This window comes from Castor canadensis, chromosome 16, assembly GCF_047511655.1.
Source record: "Castor canadensis chromosome 16, mCasCan1.hap1v2, whole genome shotgun sequence".
In the NCBI taxonomy this organism is placed as follows: domain Eukaryota; kingdom Metazoa; phylum Chordata; class Mammalia; order Rodentia; family Castoridae; genus Castor; species Castor canadensis.
In genome coordinates, this window is record NC_133401.1 from 85,629,157 (window position 1) to 85,656,708 (window position 27,552).

The following is a 27,552-nucleotide window of genomic DNA, read 5'->3' on the forward strand; positions in this document are numbered from 1 at the left end:
GGAATCTTGGGATCTAGAGGTAAAAATGGCAAAATGAGGGCAGTGAAAATATTTTAAGGTTCAGAAGTTGATTTGTGGGGATAAAGATTCAAGGGTTGTGGATAAGTCTTGAACATCTAGGGTCAGGACTGAAAGTTGCAAATTGAGTGTCTTCAGTTGGGTTAGATCCCTCACTGAAAACAATTATAAAAACAGAATTATAAAAACATGACAAAATGTGTGTAGATTTTATTATGTGTACTGCATATATGTAAAACAACTATACATAAATATATGTTTAAGCACAATCATATGTACATATTCACACACACACTATAACAGACAAATAAATACATTTAACAACTGAAGGGACTAGGGGACAACCAATGGAGACAGAGGTTAATTGGCTCCAATCCTTGAGAGAGTTTACACATATGGCAAGCTCTATATTCACCTCCCCACTCCCCTGAGCATTTTCTAAGTGGCAATGAGAAGAAGAGAGATAAATAGCAGCAGTCTCTGTTGGCCAGGAGCAGAGGTTGGAGCTCAGGAACAAATGCAACTGGGATTTGGTGACAGAATTCTAGGGAGAAGAAAACCACAGAGATGTTAGCCCCATGATCTGCTCATAAATTCACTGAAAATCTTGAGTCATTTCCTAAAATGTACATGCACAAGGAGAGATTGGAGGAAAGCCAGTGGAACCACAGTACCTAAAAAGTTGGATGGAGATTTTAATAGATGCACAATGCTTGGGAGATGGAGACTAGCATCTAAGCCCCTCCAGGTAGAGGGGTCTTGGTAAACATCCCAGGTGTGTAGGTATAAGATCCAGTAAGGACCGTGACCTAGGTGTCAGGACAAAATTGAAATAAACCGGGAACCAACAGCCTAAAACCAAGCCTGAATGGGGTTATGGTGATCTCTCTAAACATAAGAAAATTTAAGCCACTGTGGAGAAACCTGGTATCAGCAGTCTCTATAATTTTTCTTCCACACTGTCTGAATTCAACAAGAAACCATAAAACATGGTGGGGGGGGGGAAGCAACAATAAAACAGGGCCAAATACCAAAAAAACTGGAGGACTCAGATGAATGAGATATTGGAGTTATCAGATAGGAACCTTAAATAATATGATCAAATAAAGTTTAAGAAAATAGAGAAAAGATAAAGAATTTTCCACAGCCTTGGAATCTATTTCAAAAGTAGAAAGGGGGGGGTCACATGTTCCACATGTTGGAACTGAACATATTATACATAAAATTATGAACTCAAGAGTGGCTGTATGGCAGCACAGACACAGCAGAAAAGTGTTTCTACTGAAGGGGGAACAGGTCAGCAGAAAATATCCAGATTAAAGTAAAGGAATAGTCGGGCACTGGTGGCTTTATGCCTGTAATCCTAGCGACTCAGGAGGCAGAGATCAGGAGTATTGTGATTCAAAGTCAGCCTGGGCAAATAGTTGGCGAGACCCTTTCTCGAAGAAACTCATCACAAAAAAGGGCTGGTGGAGTGGCTCAAGGTGAAGGCCCTGAGTTAAAGCCCCAGTACTACAAAATAAATAAACAAATCAGTCAATAAAAGTAAAGGGAAAAAGTAGGTACAGAAATGAGTGTAAAAGTCCTAAGGACTATGGCAAAAAGTTCTAACATACAAATACTTGGAGTTACAGAATGCAAAGAGATACAGAGCAATATTTACTGAAATATTGGCCAAGACTTCAAAAACTGACAAAATCAGATCACACATTTGAGATAGTTCTGAGGAGGATAAACACCACACACACACACACACACACACACACACACACACACACACACACTAACTTAGTGACATCAAGTTCAAGACCAAGAGAAAGAGAAAATTTTTCAAGCAGCAGGGATGGGACTAAAAGACAATTATCTTCAAAGGATCAACAATCAGACTGATGGCAAAAGCAGTGACAACCAGAAGACAATGGAAAAATGTGTTAAAAATGCTGAGAGGTTTTAAAAAAAGGGGGGGAAAGCCAATGTGGAGTTTAATATCCAGCTAAACTATCATGTAAAAAACACATTGACTTTTATACTCAGCAAAACTATCATTTTAAAGGAAGAGTTGTCAAGAGTGCAGAGAATTTGTTGTCAGAAGACCTGAACTATTAAGAAATATTTCAGGGAGTTTTTCCTTTAAGTATAAAGTTCAATGCACCCAGATGGAAGTGTTCTAGTTCAGAGAAACGAGCACGACCAGGAAGGAGTGACTTTGTCCCCACCTGTCACCCAGTGAGATACTTTGCTGTAAACTATAACTTAATGTTAAATAGAACTGAAGAGAGGGAGTTACAGTGTAATTTTACCCAAGATAAAATTATAATTTTTAAAAACACAATGGAGGTTGGTTGGGGGTGAGGAGTGAAGGGCAGCACGCGGCTATGGGGTGCAGGGGGCGTCCGGAGCCGTGGCAATGTCGAGCGATCCCTGGACAGATTTCAATGTCAGTGACCTTGGCTGGCAGTTGGATTGAGGGTAGTTACGGGGAAGGTCAGGGGTCACGACCCTCCAGGAGCAGCCGTTGAAACCTGAGCACAGGGAGCGGTTGGGTTCCCCGTGCAAGCGGCCCCGCCCCGTCGCCCCCGCGCGCGCCGCGGCCCCGCCCCAGCCCCGCCCCCAGCCCCGCCCCGTCCGGCGCCTGCAACGCCGCGGCCCCGCCCCCTCGCCCCCGCGCGCGCCGCGGCCCCGCCCCCAGCCCCGCCCCGTCCGGCGCCTGCAACTCCGCGGCCCCGCCCCCTCGCCCCCGCGCGCGCCGCGGCCCCGCCCCCAGCCCCGCCCCGTCCGGCGCCTGCAACTCCGCGGCGGGCCGAGCGGGCTGAGGCGGCGAGGGGCGAGCAGCGCAGGCCCCGCGGGCCGCCAGGGCTTCCGCGGCGCCCGCCTCCTTCCCGCCTTCCCCGCGGGTGCTCGGGCCGGCGCCGCCTCCCGGAAAGATGGCGCTGCACTTCCAGGTCAGGGAGCCCTGCGCCGCCCCGGGAGCCGGCGGGCGCCGGGCTGTGGGGACGGAGGCCGGCAGGGTGGCGGAGGGAGGCCGCAGGGCTGCACAGCGAGCCGGGTCGGACCGGGTTGGGCTGGGCCCGGTGCAGCCCACCCGCCGCTCCCTGTTCGCCCCCGGAGGAAGCGCGGCGGCAGCGGTTGGACCGGAGCCGAGCGGGGCCGGAGGGTCGCGGGGCGCCGCGCGGCGGGCGGGAGACGCACGCCGTCCTGAGGGGCTCGGCCCGGGGGTGGGGGCGGGGGCGTCCGCGCGTCCCTCCGGTTATTCATTCAACAAGCCTCCCGCGAGCCTGCCCTCGGCCAAAGTTGAGGGGCTGGAGGGTGACGTCATCCTACCCTCCCTGCGCGACGACGGCGACGGGCGTGCACGTGGGGGCTGTTGGGGTGGAATCGGTCACGGGCGTGCCGGAGCAGAACCCGGGCGGGCATCCAGGAGTTGCACGTGAGGGTTTACTGGGGGGAATCGGTCACCGGTGGCCTGGAGCTCCCGAACCCCGGCAGGCAGTCGAGGAGACCGGCTGCACCTCCCCAGCAAAGGATGCCGGCTCGGAGCAAAGGTCCGTGACTTCAGACTGGCAGTCCAGTGGGTCCTGAAGTAGATGTTGGGCAGGTGGAGGAGAAGGGGACAGAAGGATCTTGCGAGGCAGGCATACTGCGGAAAGTTCATCCGTGGATGGCAGATGACCTTTGAGAGTTGGGGGGATTCAATGACAGTGTATCTAAGTGTCCCTCTTCTGTAGCTCCTCTGTGGTCACCCTCATTTACTGCTTCCTTATTTACTGATTCTTCCAAAAGGTCTTTTCTTTCCTGCCAGCAGCTCTGTGACAGCCAGGATGTTATCAAGCAGGAGACAGGTTCGCACTCACACTCTGCATTTTGACTTCTCACCCCTTTTTAAGGAACCCCGGGTCAAAAGAGCACATGTATTACCACATTAATAAATATACCCTGAGGGAAATTTTCACAGGAAGCATCTCGCAGAGAGGACTGTGGCTTGTAAATAGGTGATCAGATGGTCATAGAGCAGGTGTAAATCTTAAGAGGGAATTAAAAACTATGGGAGTACTTTGGAACATTCTCAGGGTTGGAAAGATCCTAAATGACTTCTTCATGGTCAGGTGCAGGGTTGGGAAAGATGGAATATGCTTTACAGTGCCATGGTCACCTTAAAAGTGGAGTTTGGACAAACAGAAGTCCAGACAATCTTGGTGACCAGAAAAAAAGAGAAGCTTCTTAGTTTGAATTCTTTTCAGCATATCATCAGTTAACTAAAGGAGCGTTTGTAAGTAGTGATTACCAGTACCTAGTGTTTTGAGTTTTCACATGTGCTCTGTATGGGTGAGCTCCACCACTAAGAGAACAGGTATATATATACTTTATTCCTTTTACAGTGTGCACATACATTTCTTTTTATTCCTGGAGATGCTGAATCTTGTAACAGTTGTGAGTTGCCTGAAGTTACATAACTAAAGTAGTCTTGATAACTAAGTTCCATATTTATCTGTATCTTATTGTCACCTGTCTGACAGGACAGTCATCCAGATGGTGGTAAAGAAACAAATTTCTTTAGGGTCAGGCTAGGGCATTGCTCCACAGGCTCCTTCCTATCATGGCAGTTGGGTGACTCACAGGGAAAGGCCATCAGTGGGGAGCATCCCTGTTGTGTATCCCTGCCTCTGCCCAACTGCCCAAGTCCTGCCTGGTTACCTGGAGGGCAGGGATCACATGATCCTATGCCCATTCAATCACAGGCTGTCTGATTAGAAAGCTGTGAGTTAGGGTATTTGACCCAAAAAGAAGAAATGGGTCTGTCTTGTCTTTGAGGAAGCAGTCCAGGTAGAGAAGAGAGTAATAAGGAGAAAAAGAAGTGGGAAAGCAAGCTGTGGTCCTTTAGAGACATTTGGGGGACTTTGAAGAAAATCAAGAGATAGTATGAGAAACAACTTAGCAGACATAATTGAGTGTTTTGTTAGGGTTCCCAAACCAGAGAATGTAGCCATGCCTTTTAATCCCCAGACTACCTGCTTTGATCCAGATGTGATTGAGAGCTGCTGTGTTTTAAGTCAACGGTAGCCTGATGAAAAAGTGATGTTGGAAAAGCTCATTCTGGCAGCATGGATTGTCAGCACCTGAAGAATTAGAACTTTTTGTGGCTCTGATGTGTGGTTGGTACTGGATTAGTCTTACCCTGTCTTCTCTTAGTCTTCACAATTATTTTAGAAGGTGGATAATTTCTGTCTGCACTTTCAACAGTGAGTCTTAGAAAGGATAAACAATTTTACCAAGCTCACTTAGTAGGCAAGTGGTAGGTTCCAAAGCTTGTGTCCATTCCATTGGACTAGTGGCCACAGTGGTGCTTCTAAGACCCTACTGCCCCCCTCTCCTATTCTTCAAGCAGTCTCTGAGAAATGAGGGCACTGGGGGCAACAGTTAGAAAACTGTTGATTGCCCCAATGTCTGAATATTGTGGGAGGGAGTGTTGAACCTGTCTTACAGAAAAAGAATTAGTAAAACTTTATCTCAAATTAGGGTTGTGCCTGTAGTTGGCCACACTGTGGCTAGAGGGCACAGTCTATAAGACCATCCTCACTTCTGAAACCAACTGCATGATCAGGGGTTTCCCAAAGCCACCCTCAGGTCTGACAGCTCATCAGGGTTCACAGAACTCAGAAAGCTATGAGGCTTACACTTGCAGTTTATTATAGGGAAAGGGTACAGATTCAAAGGAAGGAGACACAGAGTGTGTTCTGGGAAGGCGCCAAAACAAGTTCCTGTTGTTTCCCAGGACGTGCGATTCTCCTGGCATCCACGTGTACAATGGACACTACTGAGTATTCCAAGCAAAGGAAACTCACCTGAGCCTCAGTGTCCAAGGTTTGTTTTAAAACTGAGGTTTAATTGTTTAGGCATGGATTGAATGCCTGTGTGGTTGAACTCAATCTTAGTTCTGCTGATACCTTGTGACCCAGAGTCATCACCCTAAAAAACACATAGTTGGTCTTTCTAATGTGGCCAGCCCCCAACCTGTGGCTACTGGCCAGTGTCTACCCTAAATAAAAACAGCCCTGCCAAGTATAACATAGATTACTTCTGGGTTACCTCACAGAAGCTGAGTGGAAACGCCAAACCTCATTTTGGACAACGTCAAACTTTTTACTCTACTGGAGGGACTAAGGAGAGGGAAAAGCAAAGTAACCTCAAACTTCTAAATCTGAATCCTGCTGTGGACTTGAAACCACAGATAACGGACACCCTGCAGAGGTCTTAGGAAACATGGCAGTTTAGGCTGTGATACAGGGGCTGTTTTTAGCTTTTTTCTGGAAAGCCTTAGTAGACAGATGTAAAGATGTGAACAGGTGGTGTTGGAAGCAGGATTAGGCACCATCTGCAGGCAGATGAAGAAAAGGGTGAGGAGATAACAGATGCTTGGAGTCTGTAGACTAGAACTTAAGTCAAAAGTGACCCTTTACTCCAGTCTTGTGTCTGATCTGTTAGCTTCAGTTTTTCATCTGTAAAGTGAGCATGCTGAAAATATGTACTTAGTAGGTATAAACTGTAAAGCCACTTAAACAAGCATTATGTAGTTTATGGAAGGAAGAGTTCCAAGAAGCCCAGAAAGAAGCCTTCAGGGATGCTCAGAAAGTGGTAAAAAAAATAAGAGAAAGAAGAAAGCAGAGTTTGTGGGGAATGAGTAGCTCAGCAGCACTCATTTCTCCTCTCTTCCCCTCCCCTCACCTCCCCTCACCTCCCCTCACCTCCCCTCTTCTCTGCACAAGGTCTCCTTATGTTGTCCAGGTTGGCCTTGAACTCTCTGTCCTCCTGCCTTAGCCCCCAAGTGCTGGGATTACAGGCTTGCACCACTGCGCCTGGCTTGCCTCTCTTTTTTTCTTACCAAGATACTTGTAATTGGGTTTAGAGTTGGATTTAAGGCCAACTCTGAATCCAGGGTGATCTCATCCTGAGATCCTTAACTAAGGATTTCTAAAGATCCTGTTTTCCAATAAAGTCACATTCATAGGTGTTGGGGATTAAGACTTGGACAAATCGTTGTTGATTGAACCCATTGCAGTATAAGGGGGTAGTAGTAGTGATAATAAGCAGCTAGCCTTTATAATGTATGCAGTGTGCACATAGCACTAGCTTATTTGGTTCTCTAGATGAACCTATGAGGTATTATTATTAGTCTTCATTTTTTGTGTGCCTTTTATTAAGCATGTCACTGCTTCTGGCCTAGTTCTTTTTGCATTTAAAGTCTATTTCTTCAAAGACTCTTAGGCCTAAAAAAGATAAATCCTGAGGTAAAAGAATTGAGCACTCTCTCAAATACTTATGAGAGAAAACTAAAGCAGTTTGACAGGCTGTTACGTTCCTTAACACATGTAACCATTGAGCAGCGTTTGAGCAATTAACCAGTTAATGTATGAACTGGTGAAAACTTGTCTATCTAAAAAGGCAGAACCTGTGCAATATAAAAAGGGCTAATTAAGAGAAGGCGAACCAGAATTCATTGATCAGGAGCTCCAGGTGAGCAACAGAGACTGGATGAGTGCATGACAGCAGAACCAGTTATTAAATTACTCTGATTATTGTCAGTTCTAGAATTTGGTTCTTCAAATTTACTATATGAAGGAAAAGTTTTGAGGTTGATAATGGGTTTCCTGGAAAAATAGAATTCGTGTGTTCATGAATCAAATTTTTCTATACATTTCAGTATTGTGAGTAATAATATATAGTAATCTGGGCTCATTGGCCAAGTCTAGGTAGAGGAAATGTTTAAAATGTGGTTTACTGGGGTCCTTTATCTTACTTCAGTTGAAACTTTTATTTTCACTCTTGTGAAAAATTCCCAAATCTGGGGAACCGGGCTGTACCTGCAAGGGAAGTGCAAAAATGCTGTGAAGAGGCTCAGAAGAAGGGAGATGCGAAAAGGGTAGAGGAGCCACAGGAGATTCCATTCCAGTGCAGTGAGACTGTTTCTAGTAGGGGAAGGAACTTGTAATTGAGGGGATGTGTATCCTCTGTAACTAAAGGCTGCTGCTTAAAAATGCAACACAGAAAGGACCCAACTTGGGACTTCTTCAGGAATATCCCATTACCTTTATTTGCCTACCTGATTTTTAAATTCATGACAATATTTTTGTCTTCATGGGATAAGTCTGTAATTCAAGTTCCAAGTGAAATAATTTGCATTAGTAAGATGGCTTTAACAAAAATTCTTTTATGGTCAGAGGAATGCCAGACTCTTTTTAAAATTCCTCAGGTTGTTTTCCATGGCCCTGTAAATGGAATGTTAATAAGTGGAATGAATTAATTGTGCTTATAAGATAAGAGCTTCATAATAATTACTTAATTACATTGTTAGACATACCCCAAACTATGACAGTTTACCTGAATCACTGTGAGTTCAGCAGTCCAGATCAGCGTGTATTTATCATTAGTTTTTATAGATGGAGCAATTGCAAACTACCAATATAAAAAGAAAGAAAATAAATTATCTGCCATTTGGAATACCCTCTCCCCCAGCGTCCCGTGGCATTACCACCTTGCTGTGTGGTTACCACTGACAATGACTTTTTAATGCCTTGAAATGAAGGCATTACTTCAGGGCTGGGGTAAGTGCTTTCTCTGCCTGGATGGCTTCTAGTCTCTTCTTCGTTTGGCTTACCCTTTGAGGTTTGAACATCTCAGCATGACCGATCCTCCTTCAGGTGCATCTTTTCTGATTTCTTGGATTAGGAAGTCTTCCACTTTCTGTACTCGTACGGTCTCCATTGTGTAACAATCAACTTGTAAGTCTCATGGGGGGTAGAAGATAGGCCTATTCAGTTTGCTCCTGTGTCCCTGGTAAGTAGTTGCAGCTCAGTAAATATATATTGAGTCAGTGTATGCGTCCATGATATTTGAACCTCTTGTTTTCTGTGGTTATTATTTTTTTTTCATTCCAGTAAAATGTTTTTTTTTTTTTTTCCTCCTCCAGACTTTGGCCGAATTAGAAGCGTTATGTACTCATCTCTACATAGGGTCTGACCTTACACAAAGAATAGAGGCTGAGAAAGCACTCTTGGAACTTATTGACAGCCCGGAATGCCTCAACAAGTGCCAACTGTTACTAGAACAAGGAACAGTGAGTATATGATAACAGCCTTTGGCCATGAATGATCAGTCTTGATGTTGTGTGTTAGCAGTGATACTCATAGACTTTGCCACATCTTTTTACTGTGGTTTATTTCACTGACAAAGAGATGAATAAGGGAAAGAACTGGAAAGCCAGAGAAGTAAATTTAGAGAAGAGCCAGGAGGTGGAAATGGAAATTAATTGAAATACTTTCTTTGATTCCTGTTGGCCCCTTCTGTGCCTCAGATTAGTGAGCAAAAATTACACTTAGAAACAATATTTTTAATAAAAATCATCTAGATGATATAGGCAGATTGTAAGTAACTTTTAAATAGGAAAGGATTCTTCAGAAGAATGCTGAAGCAGGTCTTGCTGCCTGCTTTCTAGGTATTCATAGCTATTCATTCAGCAGTCAGTTAGCAGATACTTAAATATAAAGCCAAGCACATACTGTCAACTTGGTGTATGAACGTGCATGAAGGTAGCTCACTGCTTAGATGGAGAGGCATAGCTCCACATGCTGGGAGGTGGCCTGTATGACACAGAGCACAATGGGACAAACTTGCTGGAAAAGGTAACATAGTAAATGTTTTAGGCTTGTGCAGCAAGAGGTGAAATTAATGATATTTGTGAATACAGTAAGCCCACCTTATTTGTAGATTTATTACATGCATTTTTACCAAGTATGGTCAAAAATAAGAAAAAGCAATTTCAAAACAAAAATTTTAATTTTTTGTGTACATACTGTGCAGCTCCAGTGGACATGGAGACACTGTCAGTCAGTCCTGTGTCATTGTCAGTTGTGTTTAAATCATGAGGTCTGTAGAATGTTTCCTTACCCTTAATTTTGTGAAAATGCCCTTCAAAAAACAAGTGGTGCCCCAAAGCAAGGTGAAAGTAAGTGTGCTTAATTTAAGTGGCAAAGTGAAGATGTGAGGTTTGTTGGAGGGGCATGTCTTTAGCAGCACTTGGGAGCTGGTATGGCATGCACAGCACAGCATTGAACTATGTGCATTCTGCACATTCATGGTTCTAGGAACCGCATACCTGCAGAAAACAAGCATACCTCCGCTGTATATCTACACCAAGAGAGAAACAAACGTCTGCAGGGTTTCATTGGTGAAATTCAAAATATAACACAAGTCTTTTAATGAAAAGAAAGAGCAGTTCCTTTGGGATTTCATGGAGTTCTTTTCTGCCATCAGCATCGATACAGGTATTCATGCTGATGTGTAATGAAATTGTACATAGTTCATCTTTGAAACTACCTTTTCACGTACATGGGAGCCCCAGACACCAATACCAGTCCAGGAGCAAGTGGTGTGAGTTAAGCATATTCATCACTTAGAAGGCATTTATAGCACTCTGTTAAATCTTCTCTTGACGTTTGCATGTTAGCACATCGTTACATTAGATCAGCTCTTTTCACCTGAAGACTAGGTGAAGCTCTTCAGCTGCACAGTGAGCTGGGTGTTGAAGTATGGATAGTTCCCTTGTAGCTGCATCAAGGTCTGAGCACACTGTTGGAGCAGTAGTTGGAGTTCAGAAGTCATATGTGAGTAGAGATCTCACTTCTTGCGTAACTGCCGGCATGCAGGAAGTATGTCAAGCAGGTTGTGTTGCTTGTGATCTCCCCAGTATTTTCTGAAGTGACTTCACTGTGGTCATTCCGGCTGACAGTACTATACCGTTTGTCTTTCAGGCCATGTGAGGTTGAATTCTCTAGGAGACATTATCAAGTTCACAGTAAAGAGTAATTTCTAAAACCATTTAATATTGAACAGCAGTAACTTGGCCTTCTTATCCAGAAAAATTTCATTCTCAGCTCTGAGCTAAAAATATTGCAATATATCTTAACCACTGACAAGATATTAAACTACTGTGTGATGGGGCAAGTCAAGATATTGAGCTTCTGTCTATGATAGAAATTCACAGAACTGAAAACAAGTTCACAAAAGAGAATAAATGTTCATTGTCAATTCTCCTCACTTATGGTAAGTTCAGATATTCACTACAGAATATCTGCTAATTAATGGTCATAGGCTGTAAGCACCTTATGGATTTACAAGCTTTGTGTACTTGTCCAACTAAGCCCCTTTCTGCTCCATATTTTTTTTACCACCAGCATCTAGCAGATTCTATTTAAGGTTATATTGAATTAATGTTTTCTCAACTTCTTTGAAAATTTCCTTGAATGTAGTTACAGGGACTCTTCATGGAGGCTTATTTTTCAGTTGCTTCACACTCAGCATTGACTTGTAGAGTAAGTAAATAGTAAGTATGGGTAACATTAACAGTTAGACAATATTAGCAGCGTCTGTCCACTCATTGCAAGCTAACATCCTCTTTCCAAATTAATTGTCGTGTCTTTAGATTGACTTTTGATGTTGCTCTGGTGTCCACCTCTTTAGCATTTGTCCTCACTGACAGGCTGGTCAAGCTTATTTTCTCTGTACTCATGACTAGCTGCTACAATAAACAGTGGTGATTTGATTACCTTATCATTGCTAAGTAGCCCTCTTTGCTTGGATGGAAACTTCAGTTTGATTGCAGCTTCATTTTTTTTTTTTTTATGTTTGTAAAAATTCTGCTGTGATGGCATTATCTTTTAAATTTTCTTTTTCTGACTACTGATTTTCTGTGAGTTGAGAACATTGTGATGAATGTTTGGTTTGGTATTGTCAACACATTTTGTATTCTTTTGGGATAGCTATGGCACCATTGGAAAAATAGTACCTTGCTTTGCCTTCTAATTCAGTACTGTGCCTTGAAAGTTAGGTATTTGAAACCCGTTCATATCTTTTCTGGTTTTGACATGCTGTCATGAACATGTTCTGGTAACAGTGAAAGGTACATGTCGTGTCATGGGGATGCTGTGTACATTGGAGTTATAATTCCATCTTTTCAATTTGTGGTGCACTGAGCAGCAGTAGAAAGCAGTGAGCACATATGGTCCGTCTGAACTGTCAGTTAAGTGTGAAAGCAGCCATAAACAGTGTGAAATGAATGAGGATGGCTGTGTTTTTAACAAGCCTTATTTATGGACATTGTTACATGTTGCAAGATATTGTTACTTAAAAATTTTTTCAACTGTTGAAAACTATAAAAACCATTTTCTAGCTCACAGGCAGTGCAAAAGAAGGCATGATTTGATGCATGGACTTTTCTTGGCAAGAAATTCCTAGGGTGTAATGAATAACTGAAGTGAATTCTGAAGGGTGACCATGCACTTACAGAATTTGAGTACACTATTAAAGTAAGAGAGTTGGTGGCAAAAGAGTACAGTCAGTCACGAGTCTTGAGGGAACATGGAGGTCAGAGAGGGAAAGGCATGAAAGGAACTGAAAAGTTATGGTGATCACAATGTAATGAGGCATGAAGCCAGGTGATCTTATAGGGGATGAGAGGCAGATGTGCAGAACTGTGTAGGCCGTGGTAAGGGTGTTTTCTTTCAGCTTGCTTTGTTGAGATGCCTACCTACCACCCGCCTCAGCCAGGGATTGTAGACATCCATGTGTGTGTCTCAAACAGGTATGTTTTATCCATTATAAGTCCAGAAAACCAGAAAAGTTCTCAGTTTTGCGTAGAAAAAATTCCCTGTCATAATATTTTGGTTATTTTTTTTTTTTGCGGTAGTAATAAAATTATTATTCTTTACAGACTTCCTATGCCCAGCTCCTGGCAGCAACGTGCCTTTCAAAACTTGTTAGTCGAATCACCCCTTTACCTGTTGAACAGAGGATAGATATCAGTAAGTGATTATTACGCTTTTGACAACTTCTGCTTTAAAAATAAACTTTAAATATGTTAACCTGTGCCAGGTTTGCAAATTACCTGATTCTGTAACTTTTTTATAGTTAACCTGTTATTTTTTGCATTAAAAATCCTAATGTATATTATTTTAAGTTATCTAAGTGTATCAAAAACTAACTGGTTTTTAAATATTTTCCTCTTGCTTTTTAAAAGTGGTTTTTAAAACCTTGTCTAAAACTGGGTTTCATTATGACATTTGCACACGTGTATCCGATGTGCTTTGACCCTGTTCATCATCACCCTCTTACTCTCCCTTGTCCATTCCTCTCACCCCTCCCCTCCAAACAGTTCCTGTTTAGTTCATGCTTTTTTGGTCATGTGTGTGTTTGTATTTATGGATCTAATGTCATGTGTGAAGGAAAATGTGATACTTGTTTTTCTGAGTCAGGCTTATCTTGGTTAATATAATGATCTCCATTTCCATCCATTTTCCTGAAAATGACCTAATTTCATTCTTTATGATACTCCACTGTGTGTGTGTGTGTGTGTGTGTGTGTGTGTGTTGCCTAGGCTGATACTGTAACTTGGCTGTTGTGAATTGGGCTGTGATATATTCACTTTGGTGTGTGGGTGTCTCTCCTGTAAGCTGGCTTACATTTCTTCAGGTATATACTCAGGAGTGTCATAGCAGGATCACATGGTACTCATTTCCAGAGTGACTGCTTTAACTACGTTCCCACCAACAGTGTGTGAGGGTTCCTTTTCTCCCTCATTCTTGCCAGCGTTTGATACTGTTTGTTTTTTTGATGGCATTCTGTCTAGGGTGGAATGGAATCTCAGTGTTGTTTTGCGTTGCATTTCGGTTATAACTAAGGATGTTGAACTTTTTTTCATGTATAATTGTTTAATTCATTTGTTAATTGGATTATTCTTTTGGTGTTTCCTTTTTTGAGCTTTTTATATATCCTGGATATTAATCCCTTGTAAAGATTTTCTTCTGTTGGGTGTTTTTGCACTTTAGTAATTGTTTCCTTTAACATGCAGAAGCTTTTTAATTTGATGTAATCCCATTTGTCAGTTCTTGGTTTTGTTTCCTGAGCCATTAAGAGTCCTATTCAGGAGTACATCTTTAAGTGTTTTCCTGTAATAGTTTCACAATTTAAGGTCTTACATTTTTAATTCTTTTTGAATTGATTTTTGTACAAGGTGAGAGATAGGGATCCAGTTTCAGTCTTCTGTATGTGAATGTTCAGTTTTACCAATACCATTTGTTGAAGTGACCATCTTTTTTCCACTTATGTTTTTGGCACCTTGGTCTAGAATCAGATGGCTGTAGGTATGTGAGCTTATTTCTGGGTCCTCTATCCTTTCCATTGGTCTGTGTGTCTGTTTTTGTACCTGTACCATGCTCTGTTTGTTATGGCTCTGTAGTATAATTTGAAGTCAGGTATTGTGATACTTCTAGCATTGTTCTTTTGACTTAGGATTGCTTTGGCTATTTTGGGTCTGTTGTATTTCCGTATGAATTCTAGGATTTTTTCTGTCTCTGTGAAGAATGTGGTTAAGGTTCAGATGGATATTGCATTGAATCTGTAGATTGACGTTGGTACTGTAGCCATTTTCACAATATTAATTCTGATCATGAAAGTCATCTTCAATTTCTTTTTTCAGTGGTCACTTTTTATGATTTTCTTTTTTTTGGTTTTGGGATTTGAACTGGGCCTTGCACTTGCACTTTACTACTTGAGCCACGCCCTGGTCCCTTTTGCTTTAGCTACTTTATTGATTAGAGTCTTGTGTTTTTACCTGGGTCTGGCTGGTGACGATTCTCCTATTTACGCCCCCGGCATAGTATGTATACCATGCCTAGCTTTATTGGTTGAGGTGTGGTCTCGATAAATTTTAGCCCAGATTGGCCTCAAACCACGATGCTCCCAATCTCGCTTCCCATATAGCTGGAATTAGTTGTGTGAGCAACACACCTAGCTTCTTTGGTGTTTTACAGTTTTCTTTTTCTTTTTGTAGTACTGGGGTTTGAACTTAGGGCCTACACCATGAGCTACTCCAGCCCTTTTTTGTGATGGTTTTTTTCGAGATAGGGTTTTGTGAACTATTTCCCAGGCTGGCTTGGAACTGCGATCCTCCTCATCTCTGCCTCCCGAGTAGCTAGGATTGCAGGCTTGAGTACTGGTGTCTGGCATAGTTACACACACACACATATTTGAGGCTGTTATGAATAGAGTTGTTTTCCTGATTTCTTCCTCAGCATGTTTGTTGTTGGTGTGTATGGAAACTACTGATTTTTGTATTTTGATTTTGAATCAAAGTAGTAACTTTGCTGAGAGTGTTTATCAGGTCTAAAAGTTTTTCTGGTAGAGTTTTTAGGGTTTTTAAGAATAGGATCGTATAATCTGCAAATAGGGATAATTTAATAACTTTTTTTGGTATTTGTGTCCTTTTAATTTCTTTCTCCTGCCTTACTGCTTTGGCTAAGAGTTCAAGCAGTGTATCAAGTAAAAGTGGAGAGAGTGGTCACTGTTGTCTCATTCCTGACTTTAGAGGAAATGGTTTCTGTTTTTTCTCAGTCAATGCAGTGTTGACTATAGGTTTGTCATACAGCCTTTATTATGTTGAGATATTTTCTTTCTACTATTCATTTCTTCAGGGCTTTTATCAGAAACGGATGCTAGGTTTTGTCAGAGGCTTGTTATGCACCCGTTGAGATGGTCATGTGGCTTTGGCCTTGATTCTGTTTGTGTGCTGCATTATAGTTACTGACTTGCACATGTAAGCCACCTCTGAATGAGGCATCATCTTCCATTGCATGCGAGAACAATATACATGCAAAGGGATAAATAATTATAAAAAGCATTTGTTAATTTAATAATAAATAACCTGCATTTCTGTGTGCATAGTGTTTGCTAAGATTTGCACTATCTCATTTCATCCTTCAAACAAATTAATGAGCTGTCTTCATTTTTCATAAGGAATGGATTTGTCACTTGCTGGAGATCACACAGCTAGGAAATAGTAGAGTTGTCATTGAAGTCCGCTCAAGCTCTGTGGAGTCTGCTCTTAGCCATGATGTGCAGATAAGCAACTGAAGGACAGGGAAAAAAGTCAGCTCTCCAGTTTGTGTCGGGATGTGTCACCACAGTTGGGAACAGACTCCTCCTCTCTAGGACGATAGCTTGTGTATGGGTAAACAGTGCTTCGAATGACTGCGGTCGGAATGCTGATTCTATAAAACAGATTAACATTTTCAGAAGTCATGTATTCTAAGCTTTAGTGTACATGGAAGTTTGCATTCCATATGGACAAAACTAATAATTGAGGCATGGAATGTTTTTCTTTTTTGTTCATAATAGAGGTAGATTGTTGACTCATTTCTCTTCTTCAGCCTTCGTGTTAACATGATTATATTTCTCTTCAGAAAAATTAAAATAAATTCTGTTACGAAACTTTAAGCTCAAATTTAAATGGACAAAATCACATAGTGATATGTCACGTGCCTCATATATTTAACTCCCAGTTCCACAGCACCTCAAATCTTAGGCACTTCATGCCCTAAAAGTCCTCTGTGCTCTTCCAGTTCCTCCCTCTGCCCCCCAACCTTTCTAGCTTCATAGTTTTGCTTCTCCAGAATGTCATATAGTTGGAATCATACAGTATGTAGCCTTTTCCAGATTGGCGTCTTTCTTTTAATATGAGAGAATACACGTTTAGTGTTCCTCCATGTCTTTCATGGCTTGATAACCTTATCTCTTTTTAGTCATGAATAATAATAACTCACTGCCTGAGCATTCCACCTACTGAAGGCCATTTTGGTTGCCTCCAGATATGGCAGTTGTTAGTATATAATGCTGTAACGCGTACATGCAGGTTTCGTGCCGACATCTTTCCACCTGTCTCGGGTGAATATCCGAGCGTAATTGCTGGGTCTTACGGTAAGGATGTGCTCAGCCTGTCAGAAACCTCAAGCTGTCTCTTGAGTTGGCTGGACTGCCCTCCCAGCAACAAATGCCACTTCCTGCCAGCATTTGGTGGTGTTAGTGTTCTGAATTTTACCATTTATTTATATGTCCTTTGAGTTCATTTGTTACAGTTTTTAAATTTTTCTCATTCAGGTCTTGTACATATTTTATTAAATTTATGCCTAAGTAGTCAGTTTTTGGGTTGCTGTATAAATGATGCTGTGTTTTTAATTTCAAGTTGCACTTGTTCATTGGTAGTACAGGAGTGTGATTGATTCTGGTGTATTAACTTTGTAGCTTTGTATTTGTAATCACTCCCTAGTTCAGGAATTATTTGTTGATTCTCTTGAGTTTTCTGCATACATGATCACGTCATCTGTAAGCAAAGGTAGTGTTCTTTCTTTTTCACCTATGTGCTTTTATTTCCTTTCATTGTCCTCTTACATTAATTGGGGCTTCCAGAACATACTGACAAACAGTGGTGAAGCTGGGTGTGGTGGTCCTGCCTGTAATCACAGCACTGGGGGAGGCTCAGGTGGGAGGATCCTAAGTTCAAGGGCATCCTAGGCTACATAACGAGGCCCTATTTCAAAACAAAACAAAGCAAGACCCTGGTGAGAGGGGCCATCTTGCCTTGTTCCTGAGCTTGATGGGAAAGCTTCAGGGTTCTCAGCGTTGAATATAACATTAGCCATAGGTTTTTATAGATGCTCTTTATCAGCTTGAGCGAGCTCCTGTCTGTTCTCACTTGGCTAAGCGCTTTCATCACCAATGGATGTTGCATTTTGTTAAATGTGTTTTTTTTTTTTTTTTGCATCTGTTAATACATTATATGATGTTTATTCTTTAGTCCATTAATGATTTTTGAATGCTAACCAGCCTTGCATACCTGGGATAAATCCTACTTTGTAAGAGTGTTTAATTCTTATGCATTGTTGCATTCAATTTGCTAATATTTTATTGAGAATTTCCATACCAGTGTTCATGAGGGATATTTGTCTATAGTTTTCTTGTAATGTCTTTGGTTTTCGTGTATTAGGGTAACATTGGGGTTGAGGGTGTAGCTCAGTGGTGGAGTGTTTGCCTAGCTGCATGAAGCCCTAGGTTTGATCATCAGAACTGCTTCAGGAAATGCTGGCTCGTAAGGCGGGTTAGGAAGAACCCCTCTACTCTGTTGAAGACACTGTGAAGAACTGGTGTGACTTGCTCACGTTTGGTGGTGTCCTCCAGTGAACCCATCTGGGTCTGCTGCTTTCTGTTTTAGAAGGGAATGAATTATCAGTCAGATTCTTTAATAGATACAGGCATTCATATTGCCTGTTTGACTTAGTGTTTTTAAAGTGGACACTTTCTCTTTAGAAGTAGGGATACAGATGCTCCCTGACTGACTTTTTCTTTCACTTTACTATAATGCAAATCAATACGCATTCGATGGAAACCACACTTAGATTTTGAATTTTGACTTGCTTTGAAGTTGACTTCTTCAAGGGTACGATTAGTGGTGTTAACATGTTTACAGCTGTATGGACATTTTCACGATTTGCTGTTAGGAGCCTTGAGTTTCATCTGTGTTAGATCAAGCATCACTATTCTGTCCTTTTGATTGCGCAGTAATACTTCCTTGTGTAGCTATGTGACTTATCTGTTCACTAGTTAATAAACATTAGGGTTGTTTCATGTTGGGGCCACCATAAGTGACTCTGTGAACATTTTTATACAAGTATTTGGGCCTACATTTTCACTTCTCTTAAATAAAAACCTCAGCATGCACTTGCTGAGTTCTAAAAAGCTTATGTTAACTTTACAGTAATATCCCAACTGTTTTCCCAAGTGCCTGTACACTTTGACTCTTACCAGGAGTGTTAACAGCATCACTTTCTCTGCATGGCCACCTCATGAATCTTACCTTGATCTTGAGCTTCTAGCTTTTTTTGCTTATTTTCTCTACCTACCTCCCCCCATAAATCATAAGCTATGCAAGGCATAGATTATTGCTCCATTTGTTTGATGATACAGAGTTTGAACTCAAGGCCTCACACTTGCTAGTTAGGCACTCTGCCACTTGAGTCACACCTCCAACATTTTTTGCTTTAGTTACTTTTCAGATAAGTTTTTTTGTCCTGAGCTGGCCTCAGACCACAGTCCTCCTACTTAGGCCTCCTATGTAGCTGGGATTTCAGGCATGAACCACCATGCCTATCTTGTTTGTTCAGATGGGATCTTGCCAACTTTTTGGGCTGACCTCTGTTCACGATTCTCCTAATCTCCATCTTCTGAGTAGGTGGAATTGTATGTGTGAGCCCTTGCACCCAGTCTGTAGCTTTTTAAAAACTGTCCTTGTTATTTGGAGGTGTTCCATCAACGCATTTCTAGTTAAATGACATCTAAGTGTATTTTCGATGTTATCTTTATGCCAACCATTACTTCGCTCTTCTGTTCATGTTTTCTTTAACTTATGTGCTTGTTTTTTCATATTGGGCTATTTATTTATATTTTATATCAATACAATAGTCTTCAGTTTTTTGTTTGTTTGCAGCACTGGGGTTTGAACTCAGGGCTTTGCCCTTGCCAGGCAGATACTCTACCACTCGAGCTGCACCTCCAGCCCTTTCTTGCTCTGGTTGTCTTGGAGAGCTGGTTTTGCTGGCCTGTATCACAGTCCTGTATTAAGTCCCACTGTGGGTAGAATGGCAGGTACATGCCATCACCAGCTTTTTTCTCTTGAAATGCGGTTTCACAAGCTCTTTTGCCTGGCCTGGCTAGCTCGGGATGACAGGCATGTGCCACCATGTCCAGCTGTTGGTTGAAATGGAGTCTCCAGAATGTTTTGCCCAGGGTGGCCTCAAACTGCGATCCTCCCAATCTCAGCCTCTCAAGACTGCTGCTGGTGCCCAGCTGCAGTCTATTTTTTTAAATGATTATAATCTCTTAGCCTGGTCAGAGGGATCTGTTTTGTTTTTTAAAATTTTTGTGGTGCTGGGTGGGTATTAAACCCAGGCCCTCGCACATGTGAGGCAAGCTCTCTACTATTGAGCAGCATCTCCAGATCCCAGTCACTTTTGCCTTAACATGACTTATGTATTTATACCTGAAAGTGACTTGCTATACAGTGTTACAGACATAACACTGTTATGTGTTATGAAAGAAATAACACTATGGAAACAAAATTCAAAAACTTTGCCAGTGATATATTTAAAAAAACACAAAAATCTAATAAAGCATTGTAGAGTTTTACCCATGTTTTAAATGGTTTAGAAACACCCAAGTAGTAGAGCAAGTGTTGCATTTTTGTCCTGAAAAGATCTGTAATTTGTGCATATCTTTTTTACTGTTGGAGATTGAACTCACGGTCTTGGGCCTGGCAGGCAATCTCTATACCAGTGAGCTTTCTGCCTAACCCTGTGCAGCTCTTCATTTGGGTTGCACCTTGGGAATTTCTGCGAAGTGATGGAAGGGAGGTTATCTACACAGGATGGGAAGTGGTGACACCAGGTAAGGATGGGTATGGTTGGTAGCACACAGGTGAGATGAGACCCTCAGAAGGTGTTGGAGGCATGTGCATTTTGGGTATGGCCTGGTTGCAGTTTTCTGCATTTACCCATCATTTTTCTGAAGATAAAATCATGCAGAAATGAAAGTGGGGTTTATATTATATGCAGATTATCCCAGTTTATCAAAATACAATGGAACACATTGGCTATTTTCAAAGCAAACGTTATAGAAGAATCGATACATAATAAAGTACATGACTTGAGGAGAGGGTCACCTCATTGTCACCAGCACATCTCTGCTTCTCCAAGGTCCAAATGATGATAAAGTGTTTCTTTACAGGAAACTACATTCTCAACTATGTGGCATCACAGCCTAAGCTGGCTCCTTTTGTCATCCAAGCTCTTATCCAAGTCATTGCTAAAATCACGAAGCTGGGGTGGTTTGAGGTTCAGAAAGAACAGTTTGTCTTCAGAGAGCTTATTGCGGATGTGAAGAAGTTCCTGCAGGTGAGAGGGAATTGCTGTCTCATCAGGATGCCACTACTTGCTGTTTTTGGCTTAATGCCGTTGTCTTTAAGGCTGTGGGGTTTTTTTGTAGCTACCATTACTGTATTGCTATTTATTATTTATCCTTTGGGTCTTTGATTGTTTATTGTCAGTAAGTGAAAATCATGCTGTTACATAACTTCCACACCAGAAGAATGCAAAAAGTCATGGTTTCTAATTCAAGTGTGCATTCTTTCACTCACAACATGCACATGCACTGCAGGTATGCAGACCATGCATGTGATGTTCTTTGTCTCAGTCTGTGCAACTCTGTGTGATGGCTTTCATCTTGTAATTGAGCCTTACAAGGGTCATTAGTTTATACAAGGTCACACAGTGATGTACTGAGTATACAACTAGAATGGCAGCAAGTCTTCTGACACCATACTGTTTAGTTTTATAAACTATCACATTGACTGTCATCCGCTTAAGAATATTTTCTCCCTAACTCATTAAAGTCATAGGATATGCACATTTAATATTTAATTTAGAATATTTAATTCACATACTTGAATTGCAAAAAAGAAGCAAATCCAAAACCAACAGCAGGATGTGAGGGCAATCTGGCTGTGACATCTGTCACCCCATTTATAGCCAGGGTTGATCCAGCAGGTCTGGCTAGCTTGGCAGGTGTCCCCTTCCTTCCTCTTTGCTCCCAGTGGATTGTCCCTCCAGAAGCTGCGTGCTCTGTCATAGAGGATGATGAGCATCCCCAATAGAGGAGGACCATTCTTGGGTCAAGGTTATACAAGTAGCTGGGCTCCCCTGCTAGAACCTCCAAACCAGCTCTCAAAACCAAGAGGACACTAAGTTATCCCATGATGCCTCTTGTACTCTGCATGGTGACTATAAGTCCTGAGGTGATGTAGGGATTCCTGAATCTGCTTATGGATCCTGAGTGCCTTTTCCTTGGGATAATTAGATACTTAAAGAGACATATTATTTAATGCTGGCATAATCCCTAATCGCAAGAAAATTATTTTAGCTGGTGTCCAGTTGAAGATTAGTGATCTGTTAAATTCTTGATGGAGAGATGGCTCAATATTGGTTTATAAGTGATAAACGGCAGTATGGATTCTCTGAGACTTAACTTCTGCAGTAGCTTTGACACATACCCTGTGTGAAAGGAAAGTCCTTCACAGAGTGCAGTGCCAGAATCCTCAGAATACAAAGCACCAGACTATGCAGCTGCTCTTTTCTTCATGTGTAGAGACCCTGGTCATCTAAAACTTGCCAGGAGTAAGCACATCTTTACCACCTGGGAGTTCGGTGTGCAGTGGGACAGAAGATACTTCATTTAAAGACAGATTGAGTTTATAATTTTGGCTGACATAATAGCATCCCCCTCTTACCAGTAAGACTTACTGAGATTACCAAGATGCATTAGAGTAGACAGAGATAGTCTTGGAGTTCTTTTACAATAAAATCAAGGTTGAAAGCAGAATGGAATGAATCACTCTTGTTGACTAACATTTGTAAGATTCCTCTTCAGTGGCTGGTAAATTCAGCTTCAAGTTTTGGGTATTTGCATAGCTTCATCAGTTAGTCTGTTTCTTCATGAGAGGAAAGTGAAGATCTTGAAAGTTTACTGTAGGTCATCACAGAGCATTGTCTACTGTTTTCTGGGTGTGTGACTTGACCTAACCTTCAGTTACCACAAGACAATGGACCTGATCTGTAGTTCTCTGATACAGTCCTATCAGACTATATCAGTGGTTCCTTTGTGAATTGCAGCTTCTGTGAACTTTGTCCCAAAAAATTATCTTGAGTTCATTAAATATTTAATGGCTGAAGTCTTAGGTGTCCTGCTTATCAGCCTGCTGCTGCTGCACTCCACACGTCCTGCTGCCGCACTCCACACGTATTTATGTGCCTTCTTTCTGTGTGTACACTGAGGGGATTGTCGTCCAGGGCAGTGCTGGTCAGAGTGCTGGCCTACCGTAAGACAGAGTGCTTGTGTCAGATTGGAAATGAGCTTGGTGTTCCTTTTGTTGTAAAAGGGTTCTGTGGAAAACATGCCAACTTACCTAAGCAGCATGTATTCAGTGTCCTACCAAGCTCATGTTCTAGTATAGTACAGGCCTTTGTTTTGCTTTGGACCAGTACTAAGCCATTTTCAGACTGCCTGTGGGTTCATGGACCAGTAGTTGGCCAGGGAGCCACCCAGTAGACACTTACTGACCACTGTACCAGGGTGGGTGCTGCAGTGAGTAGGACTTCAGGAGCTCCCTCAGGCCCCTTGACTAACCTGAAGGGTTGTAAAGAGCTGAAATGCAAAAATTGCGGGGTGCTTCTTTCGTTAATTTTGTTGACATTGAGATAATTTGAACGTAATTACACCTAGTGAACAATGTCATTGGATTTGTGTGAGTTAGAAGGGATGACAGCTTTACAATGAAGATTTGAAAAGTAAACCATCTGTGCCAGTGTTTTTGCATGATTGTACTGAAATCTGTTATACTTATTGCGTACTTCTATTGTGAGGTTGCAATAAGATGATTTGTTAGTGATGGGTATATAAAATCTGAACTTTGACATGAAGGACGTTTTGGATGAAACTATTAGCTGGCTAAGTGGAAAGCAGGGGAGACTATGAAGCTTTACACATGCTGGCAGTCATGTACTTCCTCCTCTGCACTGGGTGCTTTAGGTGTCTTCATTAGAGGTGCCAGTGAGTCCACTCATGCACACCAAGTGACATTACCCCGATATTAGACCCAGCAACTTGAAGTAGTTCTTAAACTGGTTGTCAATTATTTACTAAATGTCGCTATCAGAGTAGGCTTCAAGCAAATTTCTTTATTCTCATTCTTATTCATAGTCTTATAGAAAGGACTAAGTGAACCCCTCCTATTTTGCAGCTTAGTTTCTTAGGCATCCCATGCACTAAAGATGTTTGGTGGGGTAACATACTGTTTAGTTGAGCATTTTCTGTGTAACGATATTTATTGTTCAAAAACTGAAATTCTTTTATTTATAGAACTCTTGTGATTTTAAAGATATTTTGTAAAGTAAATGTGTTTTGGTATTTAATTAAAAGTTAGTTTATACATTAAGAAGCAATCACATTTTTTCACTTCGGCTAAACTTGGTTGTTTTCTCTAAAGGGCACTGTGGAGCACTGCATAATAGGAGTAATAATCCTCTCTGAGTTGACTCAGGAAATGAACCTGGTAAGCTTTTCCACCTAACTGGACATTAAGTTTGCTTAAAGAATGTTGTTTCTTTGCTGCTTTTATTTGTGGTAAAATATATAAGTCAGTCATATTTGTGTGGCATAAAGCTGACTAACCAAGTGTGTTTTATTGGTGGGATAATTAAGTAGAGGGATACTTTCTTTTTTTCTTTTGTTTTTGCAGCACTGGGGTTTGAACAAAGGATACTTTCATTGCTATTGAAAATACCAGCAACAGTAGAAAGTACCACAAAGAACAGGGAATTAGATGTGGTCCTTGCTCCATGGACACTTGAGAATTGTCCTTTTATCCTCTTCGTGTATAGTGATTACTAACCATAAGAAATAAATTAGATGCACGAAGTAAGCAAACCTTTATTTGCTTACAAATAAAAGACAAGTGGCTTGGTGAACTGATTTTCAGCAGTGGATGCCCAGCAGGACAGGACTCCTCAAAGACAGGCCCCTTGGCTCTTTGCCACTTTGTAGCTTGGTTTTCATCCTCCAGGAGAGCTTTCAGAAGCTGTACTGCCCCAGCAGTGCTTTTATGAGCTCAGCAGCTGAGCACTTTGTCATCTGCTTCTCTTCCCTTTTGCTTTGAGCAAGGTTCCAAACAAGACAGAAGCAGAAGTTGAGTTATATGTGGAATAATTTTATAATAAAGGGGATTGGAGAGTTTAAATTTAAAATTTTCTTCATCTTGATTCTTTGTTTGTGTGTGAGTGTGTGAGTGAGAGAGAGAGAGTGTGAGAGTGAGTTTGTATCCCCTCAGGACCACTTGCCAACTCCCTTTGGCACATGATGGCCACACGTATTTTTAAAAATCTCAGATACCTGTTTCTGCTGATGTTCAATCAAGAATGAGAAAAACTGCAAGTTTATAGGGAGGAGTTCTACAATTTAAAGCAATCTGAATTTATCATGGCCCTTATCTTCATGACTTCTATCCCAGATAATGTGAAAAGTTCTTTACTCTCTCTTCTTCTCTCTCTTCTTCCCCCACTTTTGCCCCTCCTTCCTCTGTCTGTCTTTTTCCCTCTGTCTGTCTCTCTTCCCCCCTCTTCCTCTCTCTTCCTGTTCTCCTCCACCCTTACCCCCCTTCTCTTCTCCAGGAATAGTAATAACAGTGTGTTCACAGGGATGCTATGATGATGGGGACCTTAACTAATCTTGTTAACTGTAAATGTGTCCAAATAGCTGTTGCTTTTTTAAGCAAGATATTTAAAAATAATTTAAATATGGTGATTTTACTCATAAATGTGAAGAGCCTAGTATAATAACTCTGTGTAGCCATCATCTTGCTTTTATACTTCTTGCTAATCTTAAAACTGGCAGTCTGATTCATTTCCTAGTTTATAGCAAAGAGAGCAATGTAGACTGCCCTGGATGTGAGGCTTGTAAGTGTTTAGTTTGTTACTGAAATCAGATTAGGTAAATGTGGAACAACCAAATATCTTTTTGAAAATACGAACTAACTTACAAAAAGGTTTCAAGAACAGTACAAAGGTTTCTCTTCACCACTTGACACCAGGTTGCCAACATGACCCCTACTCTCAGAGATACTTCAGTGTGTTTCCTACATAGAAGAACATTCTCCTGTATAATCACAATACCACCCTTAAAATGAAAAAATTAATGCTGATATGTTACTGTTATCTAATTATTGTAGCCCATTCAAGTTTTACCAGTTACCCCCAAAATGTTCTCTAAAGCAAAAGAGCCAGTTTGGAATCATGCATCATATTTAGTTTTCATGTTTTATTACTGTCCTTCAAACTGAAAATATTTTTCACCTTTCCTTCTTCTTTATGACGTTGATATTTGGGAAGATTATGGACGAGTTTATTAAAGTGTCTTCCATTTTGAAATTGCTTGATGCTTCCTTATTGTTAGATTCAGATTGTGAATATTTGTGAGGACATCACAAAAGGGACACTGTGGCCTTCTCTTCAACCTGCTGAAAGGATGTGCATGGACTGAGTTGTCATGTGGCGGTGATGTCCACTTTAACATCTTGACTTCAGGCTTCTCTCCAGGCTTCCCACTGCAGATCTGTTCTTCCCCATGGAGTTAACACTTGTGGAAAGGTTCTTCAAGCCTCTGAAAATACCCTGCTCCTCCCCAGACTTAAATTTATTGGTTTATATTAATATATATTCCTGGTGTTCAATTTTATTTAATGGGGGCTTGGTGGAGTGGCTCAAATGGTAGAGTGCCTGCCTAGCAAGCGTGAGGTCCTGAGTTCAAACCCCTGTACTGCCAGGAGAAAAACGTAATAATTACACTAATCTTGAGATTACCTTCTGATGACTTTGCTAGTGGTTGTCATTGGTTCACCATTGCTGGATGAATTCTTTAAACCACTTATTCAAGAAAGGAAAAAGAATTTCACAATTTTCAATTTTATTTAATGGGTTATAATTCTTTCCTCCCTCTCCCACCCCCCTTTCTTCCTCCCTTGTCTTTCTTGCACTGGAGTTTGAACTCAGGGCTTCATGTTCGCTAGGCAGGTACTCTACCACTTGAGCCATACCTCCAGCCAGTTTTCCTCTGGTTATTTTTGAGATAGGGTCTGGCTTTTTGTCTTGGCCAGATTGATCCACAATTCTCCTGTGTATGCTTCCCCATGTAGCTTGGGATGACACAGGTGTGCATCACCACACCCAGCTATTGGTTGAGATGGGGGTCTCCTGAACTTTTTGCCCTGGCTGCCTTCAAAGTATGAGTCTCACAATTTCTGCTGAGTAACTAGGATTGCAGACGTGAGCCACTGGTGCCAAGCATGTGGTTTATTTTGATGCACGAATTTCCCAAGATTTGGCTGGTAAGAGATCTTGAAAGATGGCGTTTGTGTCTACTTGATATTTCTTCACCATTCTTTGAATACTTTCATTCCTTCTGGTGCAAGAAGTTCCAGACTTATCTTGCACAGAACCACGTACCTTTTAGAAAAAGTTCCAAGCTGGATGTGGGGGCACATGCATGCCATCCCAGCATTCGGAGACTGAGGCAGGAAAATGGAGAGTTTGAGGCCAATGGGGGCTGCATACTGAGTTCCAGGCCAGACTGGGCTACATAGTGAGAACTGTCTGAAAGAAAAAGAAAAGCTTCAGGATCTGAAGTGTGATTTGGGCTTCAGATGAGAAAACATGTGGCTTCTGTCTCCAGGGACATTTTACTCAATCTCAGTTTTTGACATTCTTATTTTCAGCTAGTGTGTGCTAAGCATTTCTGAGCCAGATGTTCTGGGGGTGATCTGTGTTGCACTGGGAAACTCTGATATTTTAGTGGTCCAGTGTGTGTTGAGTTTTCCTAAAAGTTAAAAGAGGATTATATAAGTTATCCAATGTTTTTAAAGAAACAACTGCACTGTTTCTGGAGTGTATTCAGTGTGTAATCAGTAAGAAATAAAGTGCCCTATTCCCTATGGGGGAGGCACAGGTGCTTAGCAGGAGGTGAATGTACAGTCTCTTTTCTCAAAACCCTGGCTGTCTA

The 27,552-nt window shown here is 41.6% G+C and overlaps 1 protein-coding gene across 10 annotated transcripts in view; it reads left to right on the forward strand.

Annotated features, from left to right (window-relative positions):
- The first annotated feature begins 2,821 nt into the window (after positions 1-2,821).
- Positions 2,822-27,552, forward strand: part of Ranbp17 (RAN binding protein 17) — a 281,635-nt gene continuing 256,904 nt past the window's right edge. For 4 of the 10 annotated variants that reach the window (XM_074057769.1, XM_074057776.1, XM_074057770.1 and 1 more), the window contains exons 1-5: positions 2,822-2,960; positions 8,981-9,127; positions 12,779-12,869; positions 20,677-20,843; positions 23,990-24,055. In XM_074057769.1, the coding sequence (XP_073913870.1) occupies positions 2,943-2,960; positions 8,981-9,127; positions 12,779-12,869; positions 20,677-20,843; positions 23,990-24,055 (489 nt within the window). In that variant the 5' untranslated portion in view covers positions 2,822-2,942. Of the gene's footprint in view, positions 2,961-3,281; positions 3,561-3,595; positions 5,878-6,842; positions 7,528-8,980; positions 9,128-12,778; positions 12,870-20,676; positions 20,844-23,989; positions 24,056-27,552 lie in introns of those variants that run through there. The other 6 variants (XM_074057772.1, XM_074057773.1, XM_074057775.1 and 3 more) reach the window with 6 other exon arrangements.